Source organism: Brienomyrus brachyistius, unplaced genomic scaffold, assembly GCF_023856365.1.
Source record: "Brienomyrus brachyistius isolate T26 unplaced genomic scaffold, BBRACH_0.4 scaffold44, whole genome shotgun sequence".
In the NCBI taxonomy this organism is placed as follows: Eukaryota; Metazoa; Chordata; class Actinopteri; order Osteoglossiformes; family Mormyridae; genus Brienomyrus; species Brienomyrus brachyistius.
The window spans coordinates 208,588-222,137 of record NW_026042319.1 but is presented as its reverse complement, the minus strand read 5'-3'; the positions used below and the strand labels follow the sequence as shown (position 1 = coordinate 222,137).

Below are 13,550 nucleotides of genomic sequence, written 5' to 3'. Positions count from 1 at the left end.
TGCATCTGCGCAAAACATAATCATTAAGCAGGTTCTAAGTAAAAAATCTCAGAAATTGCGTTTTACTGATTATTTATTCTCTCCTCTTGTTATAATGTAGCTATTGTCAATGTTACATCATTTTATACGATGTACCCTAATCTCTCCTAAACGCATCTTTCTTATGCAAAACGAACACAATAATGTTATAATTAATTATTATACATTTTCAACAATTAAAATAAGTCCTGGTAGTCAAAAATATGACAGTTTTAAGGTGGGATAGGAAGAAATAAACAAGTCTATCGTTTAGTTTGTGGCTTACAGGAAAAAGAAATAGACATAGCGATTGTCAGTTACAGAAGCATTATATTAAAGGCTGAATTTAAATCAATTCACAAATGTTTATAAAGAAAAATGCGCACGTAAAATAAAATGGCAATAAAATAAATGAAATGAAATAGATTGAGAAAAACTGGTTTCAGCATTCTGAGTTGGCTTCATGCTGCATTTAAGCGCCACTGTTGTAAATCTTCCGTGAAACGGTAACGGGCTGTCAACGTCCAGTACCGCGCACAACTGGCTTTCTGAAGGGATAGCTGACACCGAAACTGCTCTTAAAAATTAAAAATCAAAGCATTAGAAATTCCCTTTGAAAACCAGACACTGCCATTCAACAGGTGTTAAAGTTTGCCTTCTGGTCTGTTCCCTTTATACTAAAGACAGAGACGATATTAGATTATAGATTCCATGCGAAAATATATTCATTTTACTTGCATAACCACGTTTGACATCAAATATATTGTGGCAAAATTTGATTGCTTACTAAATACGAACAGAACTAGGAAAAAAACTATACTCACGTAAGTTCTTCGAGCGACAAATATGGCTGCATGTAATAGTATCAAAACCTGAAGAATTTATGGACGATCGGTTTGGATTTAAATTTTACAAAGCATTTTATTTTTATTTTTTTTGGCAAACGGTGTTTAACCCGCTGACTTACAAACTAAACCCTTCTGCCTTCGCTTCTGTGTAATTGGTTGTAATTTATTTTATATAAAACTTAACTAAAATTAAAATAGCAATTTAGAGGTTATTTTTTTACCAAATATAATTTACATTTTTATTTGCATATTCTGCACGTATTATTACGTATAAACATGTATCAAACGGGCCTGTCCTTAGTGATTAACTCAGCAAAACATTTTATGCATTATTTTGCAAAGAAAAGGGTTTTAAATGATAAAGACAAGTCTATTTACCGACTGACCTGAACAATACTTCATCAATGACCTTGATAACGACAACAATAATAATAATAATATAGTTTAGAAATATTAGTTTTAACTACATTTGAAACACACAATAACACAAGTAATGAAACTTGAGACACTTTTTTCAGAACCAGGGCAGCATGTCTGTAAAATTTATTTAACTCATAATTCAAAGCAATGTCAAGATTTCCTTCTTTTTTTCTTTAAGAGAAATGCATTTAGTAAACTATTTACAGATGTAGTCTCTTGTCAGCTTCTAGAATATTGAAAAAATATTCACAATTTACAAGAAATATTACAACAAAAAATAAATCATTCAGATACAGAAACTCACGTGTTTACAAACGTCTGGGAAAATGTCAAATGGGGAAATCTATAAACTTTAAAAATATGTTCGTGTTTGTTCAACTTAATTGCTACTGTAATTTTTGTTAATAACGCTATAGCCATTTCGCACAGAAAATGGGGATGACTTCAAAACCAGTAGATTGAATTTACAGGAAAATCGCAATTGTTTAAAACGTTTAATTAGTCAATGAACTAAAAATGGAACAATTAAGGGTTTAATATAAACAAAATGATGGAATAGTAGCCGATGTCAAAACCATGTTGTTTTCTTGTGGTATATCTTATCATTTTTTCCTAAAAGGCATCCAAACAATATTTAACTTAAATTTTACATGAACATCAAAACATTCTGTACAAAAGGTAGTTAAGTGACAATCTAAAAAAGAGGTAAATATTTGGTTAAGAGTTTCTGTATGTTCGTTGCAGTTTGTATTCATTTTGTTTACGATTAAATATGTGTCAGCGGAACTGTGCCGTTCACCCCTGCTGTGGTACTTTGATAGTGCTGTGGCAATGTATGCAGCCTACTTTGAACTGACGGGTCACCTGGATCGCCCGTGGGTAAATACATGCTTATCATTTCCCTCAGGTCTCCCGGACACGGAGCTCTGGAGTGAGTGGAGACAGGAGGGCTCACGCTTGGCTCCGATTTCACCAGCGACCCCAAGGCGCCAATAGCCCCCGAGGAAGCCACACTCGAGTTCTGGTGCTGAGCGTAGGAAATTCCCCCGTACCCCGACGGAGAGGCGCTCATGTAACTCTGGGAGTTCGAGATGGGGCTATACTGGAGAGCGGCCATGTCGTAGCGGTGCATAGGCTGGGGGTTGTGAGGGTGATGGTGGTGTGCGTGGTGGTGATGAGTCCCGCTGCCCGGGTGCTGGCTGTACGCGAGCTGTGCCTCCTGCATCATCGCCGCGGCGGCTGCAGCAGCTGCGACCTGGCCGGAGTAAGCGCCGTTTGCCCAGCCGTTCATGTGTGCATAGCCCGCGCTTGCTGTGCCACCGTGACCCCCAGGACTCTCTAACCTCTGTCCGACCCCAGCCGGATTCATCCCGACGCCTAGACCAACTCCACCGCCACTGCCAGCTCCGGTGAGCAGACCTCCAGCTAAGGAGTACTTGTCTTTTTTCAGAAGGGTCTTGGTCTTCCTCCTGGGTCGGTACTTGTAATCCGGATGCTCTTTCATATGCATGGCCCGCAACCGCTTCGCCTCGTCAATAAAGGGTCTCTTTTCCGCCTCCGACATGACTTTCCACTCAGCACCCAGCCTTTTGCTGATTTCGGAGTTGTGCATTTTGGGATTCTCCTGGGCCATCTTCCTCCGCTGACCCCGAGACCAAACCATAAACGCGTTCATCGGTCTCTTCACCCGGTCTTGGTTAGATTTGCTTCCATTGTTTGGCCCCGTCTGCCCCGAACTCGTATTTGTTTGCGGTCCTGGGGAATGCAGGTCCGTTTCCATCATCATGCTATACATTCAGCTGGATTTAACTTTTTAACCAATATAGAAGAACATTCAGTTTCTGAGCTAAAGTCCGGCTCAGCTGGTGCGAACGAGCGAACCTCCGGCAAAAAGCGAGGCACACAATGCAATGTAATCCAGGACGGTAATGATACTTCGTTGGACTTTTTCAGAGTGTTTCCCCCTCTCCACTTTGCTTTTCAGATCCACAGCGATGAAAAGCGTCTTTGAGCTACTTTCTCTAACAGTGTAGGGAAGTTAATAGAGCAGCAGCCATACGATGCGCTCTGACAGCGATTAAATGAGCTGAAGGCGGCCAATGGCGTTTTAGAAAAGATTTGATTTGCATGGTGTTCGGTCAGGTGACGTAGAGAGGTGAGAACTAACTAGTAGGCGGGGTGTAACAGGGGGTCACCACCGCCTCTAACGGAAGGTAAATAGTAATAAACCAGTTAGAAGAGCATTTTCTGGCCAAGTAAAGCGTCGCATTTGTTAATATCAAACGTAAGCGAGACAATGATAGTCTTCGTCTTTCATAGGCTACTTTTCACAGTCCTGTATACTTTATCATAAGGGTATGGACCGCTACACTTATAAATTATGAACCTAAACGCAACAACAGCAATAATAATAATAATAATATTTCGCACATTTTTCTGACTTGATGAGCCAATAACGTGGATTTCTTAATTAAGATAGGATACGAATTTATTTCGGTTTACATGTACTGTAATGTTCCACTTTATTTATCTCTACTTAAAACGTAACGATTAAAAAATCTGCCTAAATAATATCAGTGTGCTTGTCTAATCTTGTAATATGTTCTTTCTAAAATGCTGGAAGCGATGTTTAGCTATGGGGAATATTTTTCTTTTTTTTAAAAAAAAAAAAAATTAAGGATACTGAATTCTCCGCTCTGCATTTAAAGCACAGTTTTATGTTACTTTCGCCTCATTGCCCTTTTAAAAAACTAAATCCGTGAAAGCCTTTTTCAAATGGGAGCCACAGGTGCTCTCTTGTTGTGACGGTTGCTAAGAAACAGGTGACTGACGCCCACAGCACGTGCCAGCCGAGGCACTTTTGTCCAGTATCCCAGTACTACAGGCAAGCCATGAATGAGACACTAAAACTGTAATCGCTTAGCAAAAGATCGCAAGGAGGCTGATATTTATTTGCGTGCTGCAAAGACATATGTAGACATCTATTAACGTCATGTACCGTGTTTTTATGTGCACCTGTTTTTTTGTTAGGTAATTATCATATAGACTATCTAAGATAGGCCTATAGATTTATGAAGAAATGTAAGAGGCTAAAGGTACTTTGCCGATCGTATTTCTTCTTTCCCTTCGTACAAAGTCGCTTATGTACAAGTGGTGTTCTGTCATAACACTGTATTCAGTCATTTCAGTAGGTTCACTAATACTACTGGGTATCTATAGAAAACATCCAGCCGCCGCAGTAGGTCAGTATGAAAGTTTATAAACGTTGCTATTCGTTAACAGCGCGGAACCATAATTTGAACATTCGGGTCAGAGACCCCCGGGAAATCAGTCAGCGGGAATACAGCAGAGTTTGACCGCCGTCTGCTGGTGGCGGAGGCGGCGCAAGCACACGAGGTGGTGCTGAAAGACAGCGCCCCGCAGGCTGCAGGCGAGCACGATGGCGGGACTGCAGCCGGCGGCCGTTTGCTGGTGCATTTAGCGCACACGCCGCAGACCAAAGCAAACAAAACAGCCGGTGAAAAAAAAGGCAACATTATAAAAATATCCTACGATTTGTACCTATATATTCCCAAAGTGTATATCCAATTTAAGATCTCACAACGAACGAAGATCTGAACCACAAAGGCACATTTGTGTTTCAAATTAAGATTGACCAAGTTAAAAAAAAGTTAGTACTAGCAATTATGTTTTACTCCGACCCAGTCATCTTTTAATGCGCGCATTTACAGGAACTATTGGTATTTATTTAATTGGAGCCGACCAAGCCGTACATTTGGCGAATTAATGAATAAAAACGAGAACGCAAATAGGCCTAAATACATTGATGAATAACATAAACTGTTACATTTTGTCACAGTCCCGAAACACTATAACCCATTCAGTGGTGCAGTGCATGTGTTTTAACTTTTGAGTAACACTTACCCCGTATAATTCAAATTTCACAGCTGACCTATTCTGAAAACCCCAGTCGACTGCTAATTGAGGGCAAAACAAAATATTACTTCCTCACGCAACAGTTAACGTTTTAATAACAATAACAGAATTTATAGGTTTTAATTAGACACACAAAGATGCTAAATTAACAAAGAAACAACACTGGTCTGATGTATTTTAGTTCTGTAATTGTGTTAACTACATAACGCTCACGTAATCGTCGGTGTTCAAGCCGTGCACTTTACCGGTTTGCAATGAAGAACTGGGCATATTTTAACCACGGAATCCATGATGTCCTATAGACTACCGAAAATTGTATGTTATTGCTCACCCAGTGGCTCCCAGTGCTCACCATAACCGAAATATTTATACAACCATTAACGACTGTAGTAGACTAATGTGAACAAAACAGATGGAGATCTGTTTGGTGGTGCAGTGTGTAAATTGCTTATCAGCGGAATGCGTACATTTACTGTTTTTTCTTTTTCTAGATTTTTAGAAAAGGTCTATATATATATTAGATGATATTTGGTAATAAAACCAATACGTCCAGCATCAGTACATAAACATTCAACAAGAACAACCCGAACGCGTCTATGACGACCAGCTACAACGACAAACTAATTCTACAATTATGACACGAAGATCTAAAGCTAACGTCCGAAATTTTCATACAAAAACTATAAGCATTTGAAGGTAATCGTAACAAATAAGATTTGGATGGATTTATCTAACTATAAATTAAAAAATCACAGTTGGGCTCCGACCGAGCCATTTCAACTGTTGTGCTTAATCTATTGTATTACTTTGGTGGCAGTATCCATTATGAATTAAGGTGTGGGTTATCTGATTGTAAAATCATAAGTACAGTTAGTAGATTTGAGGGACGTTTTTATTTGATTTGATTATTTTAATTTTCTCTTAAATTACTGAAAACTATTCAGTGCCGTTACGGCTGGCACACTATGATGCAGTATATTACAAATAACTTATCCGCATTTACTTAGCTAAATAATGATACATTTTAGCATTTAATGCGCCATTTGCAAGCAGCATGATTAATAAGAGGACGTTAGAATGATTAATCGCTCCAATGTCACGAATATGCAAATACGTTTTTTTTTTCATTTTTGGCTTTGTAAAAATATATTTTTTAATATTTTGTAAATTTGTACTCACAAGTTTCTGTGATGTGATAATATTTTAAGAAATTTGCACATTTAACAAGAACATAATGTGTATATAAGAAATATTAATATTTCTTATATAATAATATTGCAAACAACAATAATACATTTTTATGTATTCATGCGGACATTTTAATGTATTAATAATATATAATGTACTTTATAATAATGCCGGTGCTAATAATTCTACATATCATTCTAACAGTATTAATCCTTCCAAAATATTAACGTTTGTTGCATCATTATTCTTAGTCATCATTCTCATTGGGCCTCAAAACGTGATTTAGGATTTATCGGAAGGGCCCATATAAAAATTGTTATAGTTAAATGCAGTAAAGACCATTTAATATAAATGGATCGTATGCAAGGACTAAACGACGTTTTCAAAACCCCTCGTTTACAAACAGGAGTACAAATTGATCATCACTAGCAATGTGGACCCAGTGGGCGGGGGAGGGGGGGTGATATTTACTTGTGTCTTATCCCTCTCTGTCGTTCACGGAGGCTTTCGGAAATTTCCTGAGGTCTTTCAGCCCCCTCCGAAGAGCAGCCTAATATACATTTGCCGTTGCACGCGGCGAGTGCAAGGGTCGTGATGAGGGTCGTCCACCTCCCCCCCCCCCCCGCCCCCTTCCCTCCGCCGCCTTAGGGAACAACACTTTGGAGAATCTATTCACTCCCTTTTACATTACGGAATTTTCCCTACCTCCTTGCGTTTCCACAATTTTCATTTCTTTTGACATCAAGAGTCACATATCATCTGTCTACAAATGAAATAGACTATCATATAACCCTAATCCCGCGTAATCAGTTACTATTTACTTTTCGAATATACAGCGCCAGGAGTTATTAAAAGTCAATCATCTGCGACATTGGCAGTACACGTTCCTAAAACATACAATATGGATACGACACTTTGCTTTTGACTAAGTCTATTAAATGAGAAGAGACACACCTAAAAAGAAATTTAAGGTTTTACAAAAATAGCATTTTCTGGCATACTTATGTATATCGTCGTATTTGTGCAGACAGAAATGTGCAATTTCACATGCCATTACCAATCTTAGTGCTTCATTTTACCTAGCGGCACTGTACAATCAATACTTCATAAACTGGAAGCGTGTTTATACGGCGTTCGGTATTTCGGTTTTCAGCCGCTAAATACCGGCTTTTTGCTTTTTAAAAACCGTTATCTTTAGCAGCACAGCCCTCCTCGTTCCTTCCCCTCTTCTCTAAAAGTGAAGCTAAAGTGTCTCTTGAACTTGTGCGAAGGCCTAGTTTAAAATGGCCGTCGGCTGACAGGTGTTGCCGGTCGCTCCGAAGCGCACTTTGTAAACGTAATTGAGGTTGGAAGGGTAGAGGGGGTCCTGATGGATTATTTATCTGGTTTTACAGACTGGTAATACTGGTGCCGAGCTGGGTGCGTGAACCTCTGCATGACTGCGCGCGCGCTGCAAAAGATCCATTATAATGAAAACACAAACGTTAAAGGCAAATGCACGTCGGTGGTGCAACTGTAAAATATAATAGCAGTTAATTATGAGATTTTCACAAGTATAAGACCGAGACGAACATGGACGTAGGAGAGAGTTTGCTGTGGGGGGAAACACAACTTAATAATTAAAATGCAAAGGTCTACTTATTGGGGGTGGGGGCTGGGGACGAATGAAGCCAAATTAAATACAGGGGTTCATGTCTCCTCGTCAGTACCGGTTCTTACGCTCCTGGAGACGAATATTATAATTTTTCAATACCATTAGAAAATAAATTATTTTCGGTTTGTACGGCTTGTCAAATAAGCTATAGCTTGTTGTCCTTGTCTAATGTTTATCAGCTTATTCATTATCTAAATCAAGAAAAATATTAAAGTCCTTAATGACAAACTTGTTATTGTAACCAAAATACTGTTTACACTGCATTTGTGATCCCAAACAGAATTGTTCTGGCACTCTGGGCGAACTGGCCTTTCCACCAAACAGCCAATGCAATTAAACTTACGTTTTATTGGCGTAATTGACTGTCGCCGCTATCGTGCGAAAACACCTGTTTCTGCAGGGGCCGTTGTGCGCACTGTATCTGCACATCAATTTCACGACACTTTTACTTCCTTGCTCCCGTCTGCATGAACAAACCAACTCATTCCGAACTCCGAAGTAACGCTTGTGCAGTTTCATTGACCGGCTACATCCTGTATGTGCCTAACAACAGCAAAACTAACAATAGATACAAAAGGTTCTTTTACAAATACTTAACTAATTCTACATGCAGCGGGAAGACTCGCATAGACAGACCTATACTGCAAAAACACTATAGATGGATGAAGAATTTTTATGTGTAATATCGTAACTTTAACAATAACGCACAATAGTCTCCCGGATTTATAAATTGATTCTAAAATGTATTAATTCCAAAGCACGAAACTCAAGAAAACACTTTGTTAAGCGTTCCACTATCGATCAATAGTATCGCCTTTTTATTGATTGATAATTGCATCTATCCTGCGTCTTAAATTCGAAGTTAGGTAATTAAGAATTTAATTAAAATAAAATAAATAATTCCCCAATACAACGACTGAAAATGCAGCGAAAGCCGACTAATTATGAAGCCGAAAACCGCTCAATAGTTCCGGAGTTAAAGATAACAGTCTGGAAGAAAAGCAGACATAAACAAAATATTGCCGACTTCGTTAACCATGTTTCTTTTCTAAGAACAACTGCAGTATTAAACCCACACGAAGCCGAAACGGGATTAATGCGTCGCTCTTTGCTCCTTCTTCAAACGCGCTACACATGTTGCGTCCGCTCAGAAACAGGATCAAATGATCCACACATTTGATCCGAATTAAACGACAAATTGTGACCTTTGCCATAAGGTTAATAACCCCCGTGTCGTTTTTTTGCCGGTTTCTTTAAAACGCCGTACGTGCTAACGCAAAATCTCAAACGCTCGAAATAAAGGCACATTCTAGTACGCATATTTATTAACAATATACACATTGTTTTGTCAAAAGACGTCCATGTTTGCAACTTACCGAATTCAAATTATATAAAAAGCTAGCCGTTGTATTTTAGGTCATGCAGATATACGCGGGTTCCATTGTCCCTCAATCGCAGACAGTGGTGCTGAAAAAGTAATCTTCATACTCATTCGTATCGCTATGTCCTTTCCTAAACAAGTGGTGTGTATATATATATAAAAGCCTCACGTAAACCCGCTATCCCCACCAAATTCTGTCGTCTAAGTGTGCCAAGGCCGGCCGTGCCCAGCTCCCAAACCCACCACTTACTCAATACACACTGAAAGGGAGAGAAAAGAAAATGAAATTTATTATTGATAGACTTTAAAGACAATTTCAAGTTATTGTTTCTCTCGGCAAAAGGGCTCCTTCTTACATAATGAAGCGCCTTTTGTGTGACGCGGAACAATACAAAACAAGTATTCTAATATATAGCCACTTTTTTGTTCCCTCTCGACGATGAATGGAATTGAACAGTTGGGTTGAAAACAGCTGCTACGCTTTCAGCAGATGGAGGTGGAGCCTGAGCGCCGCGGCCCCGCGCTTCCAGGGACCGACCTACAGAGCGCCTGCACCGTCTCAGCAGCCTCCTTGCTGCGCTCGCCCACTCCATTCACCGCGCACCTCCGCTTAACTCGCTCCACCGTGAGTCCCTTACCGCTAACATATCGACCAGCCGTTCTCGTACTTCTCTTAATTTTATTTTAACGCCATATAGGCGATTCTCGTCCACCCCCCCCCCCCCGCATGCAAACCTGTTGTTCCATATTTCTTAATACTCCAAGATAAATTGTTGTAATTAACAATCCTGGACTCCAGAACTCTTTTTAAAACGTCTGGTGTACGTAAATACCGTAATATACGTCTGACATTCTAGTAGGGCTACATGTATGATCAAAAGGCTTTCAGACAGATACAAACGCTGTAATTTTCTTTTGACGCTTGAGTTGATTTAAGTCCTCAGTACGATTTTGTAACTATTTCTATGAACTCATATTGTAAGTAAGATAAATATTCATGCGAAATATAAAAACCAGAAGTAGCCTACTAAAGTTTTCCATTAAATTATCCACAATAGCACGTAATTAATTCCCCAATCTATTGTCAGGACGGCGTGATGGCGTTTAAAGAACTTAAGAAAACTTGCTGCTAATTAATTTTGAAAAGATAATCAACATTTTCCACCCAATGCCATCTGTTACTGTCGCCCATTATATTTATCAAATACATCATATAAATCGATTATATGCGTTTGTTCAGTCTAAATATCACAGCGGTTTTCCAAATGTCAATAAATCAAATGTCACATAGTTTCAAGAGTTATTTATACGGCGTGTAATAAAGTCTTGTACAAAGCACTTAGATTTTACGTCCACGATTGAGAAACTATGAAACGTGAATGTTTCGCACTGTGTAACTTTAAGAAACCATTATCCGAATGTATAAACAAACAAATAAAACAACAGCAACTAATAAGGAACTAACTTCCTCCGAAATGACAGAGTAATAGGGCAGGTCACTGGGTTTGGTCATGAATACGACAGAATCTCTGAAAGGTTCCGGTCTTGTCTGGCGAATGTGAGGTAAGCAGGAGCGCAATGCGTGCCGTGCGTTGCCGTCATCTGAGCGCACATTTGGCACCCGCATGGCCCTGACAGCCTGTCACAGTCTGACACTGTGTACGGCTGGAAGCGGATGGCCACAGATCATTCTGGAAAACAGATGTCAGGTCAACGGGTGCTGCGCTTCGTTTGCGGCTCTCTGGTTGCGCCAAACTTTGTCGTTTTTTTCGGCGTTTCAGATATGGCTTCCAGCATTTCAGCTGAACATCTTGACAGTTTTTTTTCCTTCCAGAAACACAAATAGCAGGTCTCCCGACACTCTACATGAATCAGCATTTAAATGTTAAATTTGTGTAGGTGTTTTATATAGATTAAAACATGTCACCAATAATAATAATAATAATAATAATAATAATAATAAAGGAAAGCATGAAGCCATTGCATACAGAACTATTCTTTAATTCATCTCCTTGGGTTGGTCTTTGAGTCTCTAAGTTTGTGACCGCCCCGATTTAACCAGTTTATCCCTTTCCACTATTAAGACAAACAGCAATAATTTAAAGAGAGTCATCTCTTTAAAAATCGAAACAATACATTAAAACATTCCCAACAAGATGTGGATGAAGCAGACAACACTAGGGTCAATTCAACCCTGACCCCCCCCCCCTTCAACCCCCCAAAAGAGATGGCTCAGATCTGTAGATTTAGCCTAAAATCACACAAAATTGCACAATCATATATCTTATCAAAGTGAGAGTCTGTGTGTGTGTGTGTGTGTGTGTGTGTGTGGAACACTGCGAGGGCTTCCTTTCTGAAGTATCTGGGGAGATGTCTGATTCGGTGGATTTTGAAAGAGTTATTTTTAAATTCCCTTTCATTCTCATGTTCTCATGGAAAGGAATCAGATTACTTACAACGTTCAGGGCGCCTCTCATTAAGACACATGATTAGAAAGTTGGTCTGGGGATTATCCATTTTTTTGTTTTCGGCAGTGAGGGAAACCTTTCAGCGTACACCCAACCCTGAAGATAAGGTACCACACTGGTAATTATGTCACAAATGGCTCCTTGAGAATTCTAGAACATCATGTGATAACTGTCGGGAGCAGCCAATGAGAAGCCAGGTCACCTGACTGCAAGAAAATTTCCTGTGCTCGATGATCCTTGGAAACATAAATAAGTCAACAGGACCTAAACAAGAACAAGCAGCAGGAACAGGTGTGAAGTTTAGGCGACTCCATGTGCAGAGCGAGACGTTGTGTTGCACTTTAGGGTGACATAAGGGCGACTGTTTCTCTCTTATTGGGTCTTGGGATTGGAGTTTATTTCCACTGTTGTTATTTATGGCGAATACGCAAAGACAGACTGGGGTACGATGGCTTTCACCAGCATCCAACTCCCCAATGGCAAACGGCAGCCAGAGCAACGCTTAGGCGTAATCAGCAGTAGTTACCAAACAGATCTTCATTCGCCAGCACGCTGTTTCCCCCTGTTTGTTAACAGAGCTTATCGGGTCTAAATACCTTCCTCTAATTTTCAGTTCCTGCTCACGGCACCATTTCTGTTTTGATTCGCTGTTTATTAGTGCCGCACATCTAATCAGATCTCGCCGTTCTGCGCGTATTTAAATGCCGGCAGGTGTCAGCCTCGTGTCAGACGCTTAACGCCACGATCTGTTTACAAACACTGATTGGTGGGATAATCCCAGCATCCCAGCCACAGGTCTGCGCTTTCCATTGTCTTCAAACCAATGCGTAAAAACCCCAGGCAGAAATAATTAAAATCCATCATTAATTTTGCATTTCAAACCTGTTTGGATTCCCACATCGAAATAAATAAGAAGATACCATTTTGCCAGTTATTTATTCATTTTAGTGAATAATATTCCTTTTCGTGTAATTTTATAACATGCTCTCGTATTATTGGATTTTATTTACACTCATAATCAGTGAAGTGGTACACGTGGTAATGAGGTTCTGGTATGCAAATAATTGTTTTCATGTTGTATTACATTAATATTCCAAATTATGTCAAATAATTTGCCGTTTTATAATGTCTGGTGAATATGCTTTAGTGAAAGTGATTATTCTGAATAAAAGACAGCCTTACTCACAAAACACTACACATTTACATTTTAAGCACTCTCTTTTGCCTATTATATTATTAGATTGGGATTAACTGGATTTTTGAGTTCAGCACTGGGTATAATAAGAATATATTGGCTTTCAGTTCTTGATTCAGATGAAAAAACACACTTTGACTGTGCTTCACCACGATGAACCTTATGAGTTTCTCTCTGACGACCCAGAAACCCCAAAACTCTGCATCTGAGCACCGTGTGTCTCAGCCAAACTAAATCGGAGCAGAGTGACCCCTGTGCTTTTCCGTAACTGACGCAGTCTGTAAGAGCTCCGCGTTCGACTCGTTCTGTCCAATGTCAAAGTTATGCCTAGTTATCGGATCTGTATAATTTAGCTACAATTTAAACTCCTAGAAAGCAGATGTTACGGGAACAGCACATGGAATAATAGATCTACAATGGGCAAATTATGACTTTCAGTGCG

General features: G+C 39.5%; 1 protein-coding gene across 1 annotated transcript; it reads right to left on the bottom strand.

Moving 5' to 3' along the window:
* Positions 1–1,429: 1,429 nt before the first annotated feature.
* LOC125722945 (transcription factor Sox-1a) lies at positions 1,430–3,793 on the bottom strand. Its single transcript, XM_048999246.1, has one exon. It carries the CDS (start codon positions 3,079–3,081, stop codon positions 2,053–2,055), a length of 1,029 nt encoding a protein of 342 aa, XP_048855203.1. The 5' UTR covers positions 3,082–3,793; the 3' UTR covers positions 1,430–2,052.
* Positions 3,794–13,550: the final 9,757 nt, after the last annotated feature.

Excerpts from the sequence above, each read along its gene's own strand:
- LOC125722945 (XM_048999246.1), bottom strand. The coding sequence starts at position 3,081 with ATGTATAGCATGATGATGGAAACGGACCTGCATTCCCCAGGACCGCAA.